This window comes from Hemitrygon akajei, chromosome 6 (assembly GCF_048418815.1).
Source record: "Hemitrygon akajei chromosome 6, sHemAka1.3, whole genome shotgun sequence".
Classification (NCBI taxonomy): domain Eukaryota; kingdom Metazoa; phylum Chordata; class Chondrichthyes; order Myliobatiformes; family Dasyatidae; genus Hemitrygon; species Hemitrygon akajei.
In genome coordinates, this window is record NC_133129.1 from 139,696,952 (window position 1) to 139,714,539 (window position 17,588).

A 17,588-nucleotide genomic window follows, 5' to 3' on the forward strand; every position below is an offset into this window, starting at 1 on the left:
GTAGATAAAAACAAGACAGTAATAGAAAAATAGTATTAAATAGATAAGTAGCAGAAAATAAGTTGCAGCGGCACCAGAATATCACAGTAATGCACAACGTGCCATTAGTGCAAGTATTTGAGTCCTTGTGTGTGCTCACAGTTTCAGTCATTGTTCTGTGGGAGTGGAGTGATGGAGGCCACAGCTCTGGGGTAGAAGCTGTTCCTCAGTCTATTTGTTCTGGCTTTTAGTGTCCTGAACCTTTTGCTGGACGGCAGCGGGTCAAACAAGGAGTGGCCGGGATGTGCGGTGTCTCTGGTTATGCTGATTGCTTTCCTCCTGAGTCTGCTGGACTAGATGGTGTCCGGTCCTGGGAGCTCCATCCTGACAATTCGCTGGGCCGCCTCCACCACGCGATGCAGGCCTTGCTTCCACGAGCCCCTGCTTCCAATGCGTCATTCTCTACATTCTACAACGTTCACCATCTTGAACGAGATCCTACCACCCAACACGTGGTAAGATTTCTATGCTATGCTGTGAGGTATTTTAGCATTAATGCACCATCAATAACTCACGCTGAGACTTAGGAAGTGAGATATCGGCTTTTATTGACTGAAGAACAACACTACATCCTGGGAAAATGAGGGAGAGCAGCAGGCCACAGTCGCCTTTATACAGGGGTCTGTGGGAGGAGCCACAGGGGCAGTCAGCAGGGTCTGTGGGAGGAGCCACAGGAGCAGTCAGACAGGTATATCTAGTTCACCACAAGCATTTTCTGTAAAAGCAGTGAGTTCTGCTGGTAAGAGTGTTTTGGCTTTGGCTGAAGGACTTAGGAATGTTGTGTCAGCTAATTGTAACTTTCTGTCCAGTGGAAGATTCGGGAGAGCTGGGCGAAATCAGATTTCTGAAAACAGTAGTCTGGTTTGGGGCATTTTGGCAGGAGCTGCGGGAGATGCCGCAGAATGCCGCTGGGAGGAGAGTCCCCATTGCAACAAGTGCTTTGTGCAGATGAGTGGCTCCAGAGAGAGAGCCAATTTGTTCAAGATGGCCTTTGAGGGAGGTTTGAAGTGTGGCAAATACTTATATTTTTCTTTTCTTGTTCTGTAACAATTTGTTCAAGTTGAAAATTTGGTAAATGAAATTTCTTTATAGTCTAATGCTGGTGAATGATCTTTAATATCTGGGCTACTGATATTAGTGTATGGGCAGTATTTACACAGCATTCACTGCAACTTATGTTGCTTAATTGGAATGTCCTAACTTTCCTGTTTGGTTGAACCCAGAATCATACTGATCCTAGACGTATATTGTTTATGAAAGGTGGCCTTCTCGCCACTGAGTCATGTGGCTGTTAACACGGGTAGTGAACGAAGTTTGCATACGAGGCCAGTGAGAGGATTGCATGCGTCTTTACATTCCCCCTCCCCCACCGCACTCCACTTTTCACGGGGATGCTCCCTCCATAATTCCTTTGTCCATTTGTCCATTCTCACTAATGTCCCCCTGTGGGCATGTATCCCTGCAAGTGACAGAAATGCTACAGCTGCCCACTCACCTCCATTCAGGGTTCTAAGCAGTACTTCCAGGTGAGGCAACACTTCACCTGCAAATCTCTTGGGGTTATCTATTGTACCTGGTGCTCCCTATGTAGCCTTCTCTATTTTGATGAGACCAAACGTAAATTGGGGGACTATTTTGTCAAGCACGTCCATTCCATCTGCCAAAAGCAGAATTTCCAAATGGCCAAACATTTTAATTCCTATCCCCATTCCAACATGTTGGTCCATCAGTCAAAGTCCTGTCCCGAGCCTTTTGGCTCATCAGGCCAGTGCTTATGCTGGTTTCAATGTTGGTCCATGGCCTACTCTTTTACCATGATGAGGCCACTCTCAGGGTGGAGGAGAAACACCTCATATTACATTTAGTTAGCCTCCAACCTGGTGGCATGCACATTGATTTCTTCTTCCAGTAATTTTTTTCCTTCCCCCTTCCCTCTTCTTCTATTCCGCACTATAACCTCTTATCTCTTCTCCTCACCTGACTATCACTTCCCCCAGTGCCCCTCCTTCTTCCCTTTGTCCAATAGTCCGCTCTCCTCTCCTGTCAGATTCATTCTTGTCCAATCCTTTATTCTGGCATCTTCCCCCTTCCTCATTAGTCCTGAAGAAGATTCTTGGCCCAAAATGTCAACTGTTTATCAATTTCCATAGAAACTGCCTGACCTGCTGAGTTCTTCCAGCATTTTGCTCTGGATTTCCAGCATTAGCAGAATCTCTTGTGGTTGAGTTACAATGGCCAAGTGTAAAGACAAATGAGAAGTTTGCATGGATGACAAATAATGGTGGGATGGGTTACAGGGCTGACAAAGGTATGGTGTGAAAAGATTCAGAAGAGGTAATGTTCTGACAAGGGAGACAATTGATTTTGAACAGCACATACAAAATGCTGGAGGGACTCAGCAGAACAAGCAGCATTTACAGAAATGAATAAAACTGTCAACGTTTCGAGGTGAGACCCTTCATCAGGACCGGAAAGGAACATGGTAGATGCTGGTGTAAGAAGGTGGGGAGGAGGGGAAGGAGGACAAGCTAGAAAGTGATGGGTGAAGCCAGGGAGGTGGGATGAAGTAAGAAGTTGGGAGGTGATGGGTGGAAAAGGCAAAAGGCTGGAGAAGAAGTAATTTGTTAGGAGAGGAAAGTGGATCATGGGAGAAAGGGGAAGAGGAAGGGCACCGGGGGAAATGATAGGAGAAGCAGTAAGAAACCTGAGTGGGGAATAGAAAAAGAGGAAAGGGGAAGGTAAAATTAAATACTGGAGGCTGGAGAAACCGATGCCCATGCCATTAGATTTCAAGATTGGTTAGCATAGCGAAAGGAGAAGAGTGGAGAGAGTGTAAAAGAGGGGTATTAAGGGATAACTTGGCTAACAAATCTTCTGAAGGTTACATGTTCTGTTCCATTGAAATATGGATGGAATTAAAAGAGATGAAAACAGTGCATTTTTAATTAAATAAAAATAAAACTTAAACTACTATTAAAATGCCTAATGATAGTTCAGATTCAACAGTGCAGCACTGTGAATTTGTTTGGCATCTGGAATGAAAATCCAGTTGAAGTTCAAGCTTAATTGTCATTTAACCATCCACATGAAATACAGCCAAACGAAACAGTTTTCCTCTGGGGCCAAGATGCAAAAGAGTCACAGACAGCACACAACACTTATAGCACATGTAATTATAAGAACAGAAAAACATAGTTACCAAAAGAGAACAATATCATCAAAGTTTCTGAGTGTCATGGCCTGTAGTTTGATGGTGCATGGACGTTGTCCCGGAGACACGTTTTTGCAACACCAGCCTGCAGCAGTTCCACATATCATGCAGTGTAGCCACAGACAGGCAATCCAGCTTGTCTCACGCTGAGTGAACACTGGAGGACAGCACCAACAGGAGGGGCCAGCTTCCAACCCAGTGAGGAATCTATCGGCACACAGCCAGCTCTGGCATCATCTCCCTCGGCAGATGCAATAGGTGACTCCGAGGATGAATGAGGCCTGGACCACGCAACAACCAAGGCCATGCAGCTCGCCCACCGTTGGTTCTTCCAATGAATGAGTGAATCGAACTTGCGGTATTCTACATTACCAATGTCCACCAGTCTTGTGATCACAACAACTACATTCAAGACAATCACCAGTACTGTCCGTTGGATCATGTTCCCCCTCCACACACTGCCTCTTTCGCCTTCCTCCCTGGGTTGCTGAAGCAGTCTACGACAGTGCGCAACAAGTCCGTCTCCACCGCTATCTAGCAACTTGCTAGTGGGGTGGATCTGCCGTTCTTGATAGCCAGCAGTGTCTTGAGATTGTAAAATGACATAAAAGATGAACAATTGCTCCTTTGGTTGGACCCAAAGAGCCTGATGCATCAGACTGCACCACCATCTTACCAGAAAGACTCTACCTTTATCAACAGCTTGCATTTTTGCTGGGCTTTTCATGAACCAGTCAAGTATATTGATATCAAGTTATTACTGTAGTAATAACATTTATGTGCCTGCAACAGTGGGATTCAAGCAGGCAATAATCAGTGCTTGATGATTTACTTAGGGGAAGAACCACCACTAGGATTCCAGGTATATTCCTTTCTTTGGATAAAACTTACTTATGTCCTTGCATTTACCTGAGTTTGTTTTATTCAGTGAATAGTTCTTCCGACAATTGAGAAGTTGCATGATAAACCAACCATATGTCATCTTACGCTCTCTCTGTAAATGCTCAAACTGGTAATGAATGCACAAACATTCAAGGCTGAGATTGCCCTCCACCAAGATTAGCACATAAGGAGTAGTTCCTGCCTGTGTGACATTCAATTCTTTATGCATTTCAAAACATACATGGAAATTCATTGAATTACATAGATTATACATCCCATATTTAGCCCAAGCAGTCTGTGTTCGTGCTTAAACTCACATAAGCTTTTACTTATTCTAAGTGACATCAAGCATAACTCTCTAATTAACTTACATTCCTTGTACCACCCTGTGTTGGTTTTGCAGATAGCTACCTTCCTCAAAAACTACAGATGTTAGTGTGTTTCCAAATTGACTCTTTGAAGAAAGAATTTTACCTTTTGTCTATTCTTCATCATTTTAAATAGATGCCCTCCAGATATGGGTTCTCCCAAACAGAACTATTCTTAGCTCTACCTTTTTCAGCCCATCCTCCATTTCAAAACCCCAGCACCCTGCACTCCCCACTTTCATCACTTCCTATCTAAATAAAAGACTCAAACCTGATTAATCTTTCCAAAGACTGTAATCTGGATCCTCTTTTATTGAGTTGCCTCACTGTACATGAGACAGAGACAAATATTCAGTTGGAAAGAAAATAAATTAGATGCCACACTTTATTTACAAAAACAAGGATTGTAGATGAGGATGGGCGTGATATTAACACAGTAAATAAAGGGATAATCGTCATAGATCCAATGTGCAATATTGAGTAAGATAACTTCTTATTCGTTTCAAAGCCTTGGACCTAATAGTTTTGCAGAATGTTTTGCCACAGGAGATACGCCTAGCAAGAATCCAAAGTTGAGGCAATACGGTCAGGTCATGCTGCAACAGAAGGCACCTCTTCAGCTGCTTACTTCCAGCGGCCACCAACCTTGCCCTTGCCAGCACCCTTCTTGCTGCTGCAAATCAAACAGAGGGAAAAAACACTGTCAGTTTCTTCCTGAAAACCAACGGCCAGTTCCTCTTGGAGAAACTAATTTGGCCTCTGGTGCATGTTCAAACCAACAAGGGATTCCATTAGTCTTTCTGTCTGCCACTGGAAGGTACTGGAAGTAAGATTTTGCTAATAAAGGTAAATCCATTGGAGATGTCACTCTGCCTTCTCATTTTTTTTAAATGGCTTTTCCATAAAAGGTAAACCAGGGGAAGAGTGTGCTGTCTGCATGAACATCTCTGCAGTGATGTCTGCAGAGCTGTTCATGAATAGGGAAAATTATTTAATGCTATATTTCCTTTCTTTTAGTTTATATATTTTGTGCCCGGTGCTACCTATACTTTGGTGTGGGGGGGGGGGGGGGGGGGGAGAACCTGTTTGAGGACACCGCCAAAACCCAATGTCTCCTCGCTTTAGTTGGAAAGTGGTCCATCTAGTGGGCTTGAGGAGAAATGACGGTGTTTCACCTGAAAATGAAAACGTTCATCGGATACTAATAGGATTTCAACTGGGAAGCAAGCAGTTTTTTTTCTAGAAACCTTGTTGCTAATTAGTGTCCGTTGTATGAATTTAAATAGACATTTCAAATGGGGCAAGGGGAAGCTCTTTTATCAGGTGCTCTTTGGACGCCAGATCAGCAGATTTTTCAGACTCTGGATTTCTATTAAATTTATATTTACCATAGAATAACAATTTTTATCCAGTGAGCTTGATATATTTCACAGGAGCATGGGAATAAAGGGTCCAGTAAGTTTCAGGAAAGCTCAGGTTGCAGAGCTGAGGAGGCAGGAAACAGCTGAGTTTCAAGGATTGGTGAGAACCAAGACCCTGGTGAGTTTCAAAGGTGTAAGGGAAATGGGCCCCATTTTGTGAAAGGGAGTGCAGGAATCAGCCTTGGTGAATCGATGCTAAACTAGCAACATTTCCCAACAGTCACATGATAATTAATTAAAATTTTACTGGGTAATGGTGTGAAATCAGTAATATCAGAACTGTCAATATTGGAGTATAAAAGTTGCATTGTTTGCTGTGTAACCAAAACTATTTAGGCAGCTTTGTGTTTGCTATTTGCTATGTATGTATCCAATTTAGTAGGAGAATGAAATCTCTGTATTGTCTCTGTACTATTGAACACATCAGTGACTTAAGAATGTAGCCAAATAAGAAGATAATGGTGTGTTAATGAGAGGTAGCTAAGAGATGTAGATTAGAACATGACTAAGTTAATGGGTAGAAACAATAGTGGCTGATGTACTAGTGATATGCAACTGTAGACCGACAGGATATGCTAATACAACTAAACCAGGAGATTGCTATAAAAAATGCTATGTACAAGGATCGGTGGGCAATCAGCGACTAGCTCAATGACTGTCTCAGCTTTGATTTGCCAATTAAAGTTTAACACTTCTTGAAGAATCTTCTGCGTCGCCTGGTCGTTTTGTGGGGCACGAGAAACCACGACATGAACTATTACACCATGAAAGCTCACAAAATGAAAATCAGAAGAGAGTGATACAAAGTAGTTGAGTTTAACCCCTAATTAGTTATCAGTCCAGAAAAATAGAGGTAGTGACTTCTTCAGATTTAGATCATACCAATTTATATTTACCTAAAATTGAAGTAGATGAAAATATTTTCTTTTTACATTCTTTTAAATGAATGAAGCAGCCTCATGCTTTGGCAAAATTGTATGCATTTTATAGACATCAAGCAAGACAATATATTCAAAATCATTTGGCTTTGAAATGTTTATCCTAACTTCTGTAATGTAAAGTGGTGAATTATTGCCTTATTTAGTTATATTTTGTTTCTTGCTCATTTGAACCAGGTTTAGCACCAGATGTCCTTGTTTATATGCACAGGTAGCCTAGTTCATGGATTCACTCAGTGAGAAAAACTGTGGTTCTGTCTAATAAGTACATATCCTATTATACCACTGAGCTGTGATGTGGGGCAGCTCATAGATACCCAAACTAATTTTATGATGAGTGACATTATTAATAATATGGGAGGGGGTGAAGGAATGACAGAAATATAACATGGCTAAAATGAAATAATTTATGAGGACCAAGACCAGATTCATATTCTTTAGTTTAAAAATTTTAAATGTTATCTATCTTAAGGTGACTAACATAAAGTTGACAGGAAAAATAGAAAAACTAGTTCTTCGAACTGTGTTTCAGGATCAGAGACAAATTAGAAGTTAAGGAATTTGGGTGTAATGTCAGCAGTTGAGGTGCTAAAAATCATTCCCCTAATGTCTGTGATTCATGGTCAATTGTTTTTTGATTTTCAGAAAAAAAAATAACAGCCAGTGCTATGTCAAGCATTTCTTCAGTCTTTGGGATGATACAAAGGGGTACAGTGTTTGTCTCAGCAGAGTGCTTGATGGGACAGCTTTACCATTCTGAAGGGGGGGGTACTTGGGATCTAACATGTTATGGAAAAGGGTATTTAGCAGATTACAAATCTCATATAAATACCAGTAATTTCGGAATTAAATGGGTAAAGTAAGTGTTGGATGGCACCAACTGCAATTTGAAGAAGTTAAGGAAACACAGGCTAAGGATTAGAATTGGAGATGTTTAAATGCAATAAAGAGTTAAGTTATATTTGGGAAGTGTGCAAAGAAATAATAAAAAGGTGCCTTATGAGACGACCAGCAATAACTCCAGAGACAAATAGTGCAGAGTCACAGGCTCAGAGAAAAACTTGCCAGATCAAATTCCATTCAGGTTCATCAATAGTGGATAATGTCTGAGTACAAGTAGTGGGTTCTGCAAGTTGTGAAAGTAGCTAGAAGAGTTGTGAAACTAAAGAATTATGTAATTATGTGCTTAAAACTATGTAGTGAGTCTTTCAGTTGTTTGAACTAATCATGATTAATAAAATAGTTGTTAGTCAAAGTCATTGTCTGGTATATTCTATCATGTGATCTATTGAATTGGTAATGGGGAGAGAGGGAGAGGGAGAGACAGAGAGAGAGAATTCTTACTCGTACATTCTAATGTACTTTTGGAGGAATTTGTTGTGCATTTTCAAGGAAACAAGCAAGCAGGTTATGGAATAAGGTACAAATCCACTTATCTTCTTGTCCCACTGTGTCACCAGAAGTATTTCAATGTCAGATACAGAAGACTAAGAACACTTGCAAAATCATTTTATGTCTGGTGTCCTTATACTTACCTGTTTAACCATAGTTTTCATTCTATACCTTTGCAAGCTTTCTTTTTAAAAAGTGCATGCTACTCTTTCTGCTTGAAACATAAAAGTCAACATGCCAGCATGGCTTTGGGTCTTAAGAAAACAGACATGCTTCACTTACCAATAAGGAGTCTTGGCAGTCCTTAATGTAGATTAATAAATTACTTACATAATGCAGCAGGAGAGACCGGCCTACCAACCATCTTCTGAATATTATAAAGAAGACAACTATATTGGATTCCAATGAAACTCAGAGTGGGGTTCCCATGGATGACCTAACTTTATGACTTGATCCTCATTCATTCTGGGCAACGTTCCCAAATACACATTGATTTTTTACCTTGTCGAAACTAAATCTTACCCTAACAGGATTGTTGTACGGTAGGACAGAAACACCATGGTGGAAACATGAGAAAATGGATCATTCTCTTTACTTTGGTATTCAATTCATAAAATATTCAAGTTAAATTATGTTAAATTAATTTGTCACTTTCTAGGAGAATTGTGATTCCTTTTCCCGTGATACAATTCAGTTCATTTTCCAATATTTTGCCCCATTAGGAATATTTTTAAACTTGCTTATTTGCGGACTTGTAAACAATACAATGGGAAGGCTGTTCTTCCAATTCATGTCATGTCACAATACTTTCACAAGAAATCAATCATTATAGAGTCTTTGACTGAAACTGTGAATGGAAATAATGGACTGTCAGTCCCACATGGTTTCAGGTTATTATGATGCAGCACAGAACCAGCATCAATTGCATAACGTAAAGACAAAGGTTATCGCGGAACAAACAGTAAAGGGAATCACACAAATACAGGAACCTTAGTACAAAGCATTGTGGGTAACTTTAAGCACAAAGTAAGTGGTCAGACTATAATATGTAGTATTAACAAACAGGTCTAACCTAGAGCTTCTTTTGCTCCATCAAGGATCTAAACATTTTATGATTGTGCTTGCTGGGAATTCAGAATGGAGAAGGGTTGTAGAGTTTGCAATATTCCTTGTCCAAGAGGGCATGATAATCTTCCCAATACCCCAGGAACATAAAATTTTAAACCTAGTCCTGTGTATGTATAAAACTCCTTTGATTAAGCAAATGCCAATACTTGTGTTTGATAGTCATACAATCATACAGCACTAGAAACTGGTCCTAAGGCCCAATTGGCCCATGTGGACTATTGGTTATCCATTTACACTAATGCTACCCCAATTCCATTTTATTCTCCCACAATCCCATTAACTCCTCTCAGCTTGTACCACTAACCTACACACCAGGGGTAATAGATAACTGCCAATAAACCTATCAACCTGCTGCCTTTGGGGTATGGTAGGAAACAGAAATACTCTGAGGAAACCTACACAGTCAAATGGAGAACCTGTAATTTCCACTCTGCAGACAGCATCAGAGATCAGTACTGTACCCAGATCTCTGGTGTTGAGAGGCCGCAGCTCTACTAACTGCACCACTGTGGTGCCCAGTGGAGTATTAATTTACACACTGTTGCAATAGTAATATGCCTATTCTGAATAATTGATTATTGGTTATTGTACTGACCCATAACTACCTAAGAACATATTCAACATCTAACAACTATTCGGGCTACTTAGTACCATTTTAGTACAAAACAATTTTTTTTTAATCATAATCTCTGCCCTGATTGAATTAGGACATGAAAAACACTTTCAATAATATAAAAAAGTATCCTCTTATTTTCAAAAAATAATTATCCTCAAAAATACTTTTCTAACTGAAAATAAAGGTGTTCTTCAAATATAAATGGGTGAAGTTTTTATCTGTGATCATTGAAGGAAGGAATGTTTAAAAGATTTATTCACAATGCTCTGCACCATGGTTTGACAAGCTCCATGAAGTCAACATCAGATTAGACAGTGTGTTCTGTATATAAGTGAAAATCCCACTGAAGGGAAACAGTGAACTAGATAAAATAGAAGAGGGATTAAATAGAAAGAAACATAATATTTTGTCAGTGTATCAATATGGGTCTAAATAGGTTAAAGGTTATGGAGTTTCCACACAACTAGATTTTAGGCTAATCAAAGGTTTTCTATGTAAAATATCAACAGTGGAAATCAATTCACGATGGTATTAAAAGCAAGGAAACAAATTTTGTTGACATCAGCAGTCTTCTAGTACGTTTTAAGCTTTGTGTGATCCTAGATGCAATGAATCAATAATCTATTTAATTGTGAAAGGCTCTAAAATTGATCTCAGTATCATTTGCTTATTGACTCTTCATTGTCAGTGAGAAGCAAACATTTTTATCTTAGCCTGGGAATACCAAGGGCAATTATTCTGCATTGAACTTAAAATTTACAATTTTTGGTGTTTCTAAAGGGAAAATGACATTTTGAATGGAACTATGATTACAATGATTATATGATCATATAGATTATATGATTATAATCTACACAAACCAATGTCCTGAATATAAAACTGCAATGCACTGATACTGTTCATTGCTATTGAACGTAGACACTCATCGAAGAGGATGATTTTAGAAATTAGTTGTATGGTCTCTGAAATTTGATAGCATCATTTTCACAAAATTCCCTCAGTTATGAAAGTATAATGGATTATTGTTTATTGATCATAAAATCACACAGCATAGAAACAAATCCAAGCTGACCATCAGGTACTCATAAACAGGAATCATTAACTAACTTTAGTTTCTCGGCATGGCTGAAAAGGTAACCTGATGTATGTATATATGTCTTGATGAAGGATATGCTGTGAAAAGTAAGGTCTCTCTTCTCTTTTGCCTGTTACGCCAGTGGTGTTTAGGTCCTCCATTTTTGTCAGTGTTCATGGCTTCCTTCATCATTTCAGTAGTTTCCAAAGTAAGATATATATTGCTTAAATTATCTGAAGATAATCAAGAGGCTTTGTTCTAAAAGGTCTATTTGCAGCCCAGTTGTGTGGAGACTGTCATTTTGTATATGGTTTAAAATCTTGTATAGGCATTTCAGAAAAAAAAAATCTAATTTAATTCCAACAGGCACTGGTGATAATAGTAGTTATATAATAGTAGTTAACACTACTAGTTATAATAGTAATGTATTAAGTTTTCACTTGCAGACCAGTACATGCCTGTTTGAATTGAATTCCTGTTAGCTTTGTCCATGGTAGATACATTAGATGGCCATGCTTGTGAGTTCCCTTTGATGAAAGTTTGGAGTCGGGGTTAGCAATATACTTACTGTTTCTGAAGTTCATCAATGCGGTTTCTGGCTGTAGTGATCTGTAAACAATATACACTCATTAGTGCCTGTGGCTGAAGACTGACAATTACCTGCGTTTGGAGGTTTGGACCATTTGGCTGTTGAGTGGTTTGTTCTCACACACGAACTCACGTAGAGGCAGAAAGGAACCTGTTGGATGAAATTTTACCAGTCCACCATTGTGCAAGCATGGACCAATACTTACTGTGTCATCTTCCTCCATCCATCCCTCTGTATGTCACCCTATGGAAAGTGAAGGACCCTGGATTTATGACAACCTGGCTCGAGAACTGTACTGAACTGTGGTAGCCAGCCTGATAGCTTGTTGAGGAGGTAGCAGGTTTAACCAGAGGTCAACTAATCAATACAATAATGTCACACCTTCAGGTAAGGATTAAAAGAAATGGTGGCTTTATATTTCTATGCCAAGTACACCACTGTCGCCAGCAAAACGAAATTGATCTTGCTCAGAATGTGCTTCAAAACTACACTGATTGTGATACTCAAATCAACTGACAGGTGGGTAGGTGCAATTAAAAATACTGTAAGATGCAAAGATGGCAAATAATACATCAGTAATAATGATCCCTTTATGCTCATGATGGGACAAACATTCCCTTCATCAGTGTAATTAGCTAAATAGTTACTAATTCATTTGCTTTTGGAGAATAATAATGTGTTAAAGTGTACTGCATGTGTGAGTTTGTCTCCGTGTTTTTTTATTGAGCTTTGTTTTGAAATAAGTATTTCATTTTAAATCCTAAATAAATGACTGAGCGTACTATCTCTCTGAGATATTGAAACACCAAGTTACTTGGTGGACTTGGATCAAAGCAGCATACCTTCCATCTATTTGCCACTATTACAAGCAAAGTGCACTCTTAATGTTGCTACAGGAAGGATCCAGTCATCCTTAGATGCACTTCCCCACAACGAGAAAAAGATGAAGTGAAAAAACGAGTCACATTCTCTTGTTTCTGTCTGGTGAAGGATTATCCATTCATCTTCTAGATCCATGAAATAATTTATTGTGGAATTCCTGTTACTCCAGAACAAGCACAACTTAATATAATGGCATGATAAATACTAACTAATAAACATCAACCAAAAGCCTGAACACTGGATTATTTCCTAGGAAGAACTGTACTTTGACAATTAATGTGACTGGCCAAACAAAAGTATGATCATCTGATTCGTTAGATAGCCTCTTCAATTTGAGGGACAAATCAGATTTTAAAATCAAGACGTTATTCTAATAACTAAAAATCACTTGTACTTTGTCATCTTTTTTTACTGGGGGCTGGGTGTTAATCAGAATGGTAACCTGCTACCTTCTCCCTGCATATCTGGTGTGTCTTTGGTTTACCATGCAGCCGGCCCATGCATATTCCAGGCAGGACCCCTACAGCTGTGGCACTTACTGTGGCTGTGTTTAATACTTACAACTTGGAGAGTAGCTCCAATCTCGTACGTAGTGACGCAGTCTAAAATAAATTACAGCAATATGTAGTTCAGTGGAATTTTAAAAACATGCATTATGTATTATGTCAGGAAGTAATGTGTACAATTTTCTTTAATTTAAAACATGGGTGTATATATGTTAAATATTGGGCCTAATATAAAAATATACCATTTTGTGTTTAAATTCATTATGTAAGATAATTTCACAATGTTGTCTTTTTAAATTTTCACAATAAGTTTGTGGAAATGATTAACTCTTAATAAAATGCTGCTACTTTGACAAGGCTTATTATAAACAATAGAACATTTTTTTAAATTTCTGATTAGCAGCTCTGTTGATCTACTTGGCCACCATTTATAGAGATGGACTGAGAAGTGGACACTGAACAATATATGAGGGTGCTTCCAAGATATTGGACATTTAGGATATTATGTGTATCACTGTAACTAGGCATGGATAATTAACATGGGTTAAATGACTTATCTCCATTCAATTCTATTGACCTGTCTCTCAAAAAAAAAGGAAAATTCTCTGTTGTCAGTTTCAGGGTAAATTATGTTACTAGTTCACAAATAGGTGTGTTGGGCTATACTATAGGTTGAGAGGATTGAATATCTTCGCTTAAGTTTGAAAGCACAATAAATTAACTGTAATTAAGAGTTCTTTTTAAAATAGCATTGATAAAGATTTTGTACGATTTTAATTTTTCTCATTTGCTGTATTTTACATCACTATTAACTACCAGGTACAAAAAGGAGAAACATTACCAGGCGAACTGATGAATGTAATATATCTGGATTTCTGGAGACATTTGATAAGGTGCCACATAAACAGATACTGCACAAGGTAAGAGCACATAGGATTGGAGAATAATATGGGGAGGGAGAATGACAAACCAGCAACAAAAAACAGTGAGTCTAGATAAGTCGGTCACTTTTCTGACTCTCGGTCAGTTACCAGTGAGGAGTTGCAGGAATTAGTGCTTGTGCTCCACCTATTAACACTTGAAAGAAGGGACCAAGTCAAAGGGTCACTTAAATTTTTCTGATGATGCAAAGGTAGGCGAGTCTAAAAGTGCCAGCACAAAGTAGGAAACAAAGAGCCTGCAAAGTGACATAAACAGGTTACGTTAGCAGAAGGAGTATGATATACAAGGTTGTCCACATCGGAGGGAAGAACAACAAAGAACAAATTATTCAATAAACAGGGAGAAAGGATGGATCCAGAGATCATATGAAACACAAAAAGTCAGCTCATGTTACATCAAGTAATTAGGAAGCCTAACGGAATGTGGACCTCAATGGACACCTCATGATACATACCTCATACTTCTGCCTCTTCAGTTTTTCACTCAGGTCAAATTTTTCAGATTCTAGCTGGCACAACCAATCATGGAGCTCCTTTGCTTTTTCCCTGGTAGTTTAAGAAAACGACAACGATAAAGATAATGAAGAGGTGCAAATAATAATTTAGGCATCCTCTCACAAGGTTTAGTATGAATAAAGGCAAAATGGGGTGAAAATTGGTTGGGTATCTAAACCAGTCCTTCATCCTCACATTGTGAAGGACAAATGGTGTGGAATCAGACAATCTCGCTCCTTCCTTTGGGGAAGAAAAAAGTCAAATTTGATGTTCAAGATTAGAAACACAGCATTCAGGCTAATTACCCAGATAAACTTTAGTTTTGTCAGTCAATTTCAGGTGGTTTCTTGGAGGAGGATCCTCACCAAGCTGCTTAAAAAGTGGGGAGTCTACTCTGTTGTCAAAACAGTAAAAGTACTTTAATTTAAAATTTAAAAATTGCATACAAAAATTCAAAACACAACAAGATGTTCAGCCTATCACATCTGGAATGTTTGCAGCAAGTGCCAGATTATTTCTGATTTGAACATTTCTACCACCAAGATTTCAATATTTTTGTTTCAATCAACAGGTTGAAAATTCACAAAAATAAGATTAATTGGATATCTCTGTACTGTCAAATTCAACAGCCCTCCATAAATCCAACTACCAACACAATGTGTAAGATGCAAATTCCTTTCTGTATTTCCATTCATCCTAGTTTTTTCTCTTAAAACAAACAGATTAATTGAATTAAATGAAGAATAATTCTCTGTCATGGGAAAGGATACAAATTCCTTGGTGCAAAGGCTGTGTCTGAATAAATATATTTGTCCTTCAAAGTGAGTATTAACCAACCGAAGGTCTCACGGTCACAAGGATAAAAATAGAATGCCATTAACCTTTGCACAGGGGTTCACTTGTCAGGACTCACCTAAGCTTCTCTTCATTAAGATGGTCAATGTTGAGTGGCTTGCGTCTGTCTGCTAAGATTTTCTTCTTCTTTTCCCTTTCAGTCTGCTTCTTACCTCTCTTCTGATCAGCCTAATGCAACAACAGTGTAATTTTTTTTTAATTTTAAGGATGCATATTTGCACTTCCATTATTTTTTCAACCAGTTCATCCTTGCAAATCAGTATCTAGAATTGCTTTGGATTTCTACTTCAGTAGTCACTGTGAGTATAAATCGATGATCTTTTTATAGAATCATAGAAAACCTACAGCACAATACAGGCCCTTCGGCCCACAAAGCTGTGCTAAACATGTCCTTACCTTAGAACTACCAAGGCTTACCCATAGCCCTCTATTTTTCTAAGCTCCATGTATTTATCCAGGAGTTTCTTAAAAGGCCCTATCATTTCTGCCTCCACCACTGCCGCTGGCAGCCCATTCCACACCCTCACCACTCTCTGCATTAAAACGTGCCCCTGACATCTGTTCTGCACCTACCTCCAAGCACCTTAAAACTATGCCCTCTCGTGCTAACCACTTTAGCCCTGGGAAAAAGCCTCTGACTATCCACACGATCAATGCCTCTCATTATCTTGTACACCTCTATCTGGTCACCTCTCATCCTCCGTCACTCCAAGGGGAAAAGGTCGAGTTCACTCAACCAATTCTCCCAATCCAGGCAACATTCTTGTAAATCGCCTGTGCACACTTTCTATGGTTTCCACGTCCTTCCTGTAGTGAGGTGACCAGAAATGAGCACAGTACTCCAAGTGGGGTCTGACCAGGGTCCTACATAGTTGCAACATTACCTCTTGGCTCTTAAGCTCAATCACATGATTGATGAAGACCAATGCACCGTATGCCTTCTTAAGCACAGAGTCAACCTGCGCAGCAGCTTTGAGTGTCCTATGGATTTGGACCCCAAGATCCCTCTGATCCTCCAGACTGCCAAGAGTCTTAACATTAATGCTATATTCTGCCATCATATTTGACCTACCAAAATGAACCACCTCACACTTATCTGTGTTGAACTCCATCTTCTCAGCCCAGTTTTGCATCCTATCAATGTCCCACTGTAACCTCTAACAGCCCTTCACACTATCCACAACACCCCCAACCTTTGTGTCATCAGCAAATTTACTAACCCATGCTGTCCAACTGGAATTTGTTAATATGCTTGTTCAGAACCCACCCAAAATTTTCAAGGTAAGCTAAGGTTTAGTTTGTGATTTTTATCCTGATAAACTCTGGTACATCTTTCATTCCACACTTTTATTCCTGGGTTGAGCTCTGAATAATTACACAGTGCCCACGTGTAATCACAAGAGCTAAGAAAGGATATGGAGCTTATATTTTCAAAAAACATTAACTGCACACTGGCATTTTACCCTGGCAAGGTAGCTGCTGTATTGAGCACCCATACTGGTCAGAGCCTTCTTCTTCTTGGCATCATCATCAGCCCTTCTCCTGGCATCACCCTCCTCCCTTCTTGCCTTTTCCTCCTATTGAGTGAATATTAAGAGATTATAAAAACATTACATTCAGAAACAGCACAAAACTCAGGAACCAAATGGTTGATTTAACTCATGGAAATCAAAGAAATAAAGGATTTGCTTGCTTTTATTAACACCTTATCTCTTTGATAGATTCCAAACTGACTGACATCCATTTAATAAGGTCAAAATATATTTCAACATACTCCAACATTACAATTGAGGAAAGTGTCAGACAACATTTCATGAAGTTTCTGAGTCAACAACATAGAAACAGACACGTTGCGTGTTCAGAGCACCAAGAGCCCTTTTACACTAATCCCACTAGACTCTCCCCATATTCTACCTCTTACCTCGACACTGGGGACAATGTATGTGACCCATTAACCAACCTACCCATGTGTCTTTGGGATATGGGGGGGGGGGGGGAATCCAAAGAAAATCCACGTGGAAGAAAAAAGTAGAAACTCCACAGATAAAGCACTGAATCAGAATCACTGTCTTACACAACGAGAAATGCAGCAGTATAGTGCAAACACATAAAATTACAATAAATTACAAAATAAATAAATAGTGTTTAAAAAAAGAAGCATTAAGTAGTCACGAGGAAATCTGCAGATGCTGGAAATTTAAGCAACACACACAAAATGCTGGTGGAACGCAGCAGGCCAGGCAACATCTA

At 39.2% G+C, this 17,588-nt stretch overlaps 1 protein-coding gene across 1 annotated transcript in view; it reads right to left on the bottom strand.

The window, feature by feature from the left end:
* Positions 1 to 4,867: 4,867 nt before the first annotated feature.
* LOC140729536 (troponin T, fast skeletal muscle isoforms-like) overlaps positions 4,868 to 17,588 on the bottom strand; it is a gene marked incomplete at its 5' end in the record, with an annotated part of 31,131 nt that continues 18,410 nt past the window's right edge. Inside the window, 5 exons of the mRNA XM_073049377.1 lie at positions 4,868 to 5,173; positions 11,639 to 11,679; positions 14,444 to 14,534; positions 15,397 to 15,506; positions 16,802 to 16,915. Coding sequence (XP_072905478.1) covers positions 5,125 to 5,173; positions 11,639 to 11,679; positions 14,444 to 14,534; positions 15,397 to 15,506; positions 16,802 to 16,915 — 405 coding nt within the window. The remainder of the gene's footprint in view (positions 5,174 to 11,638; positions 11,680 to 14,443; positions 14,535 to 15,396; positions 15,507 to 16,801; positions 16,916 to 17,588) is intronic.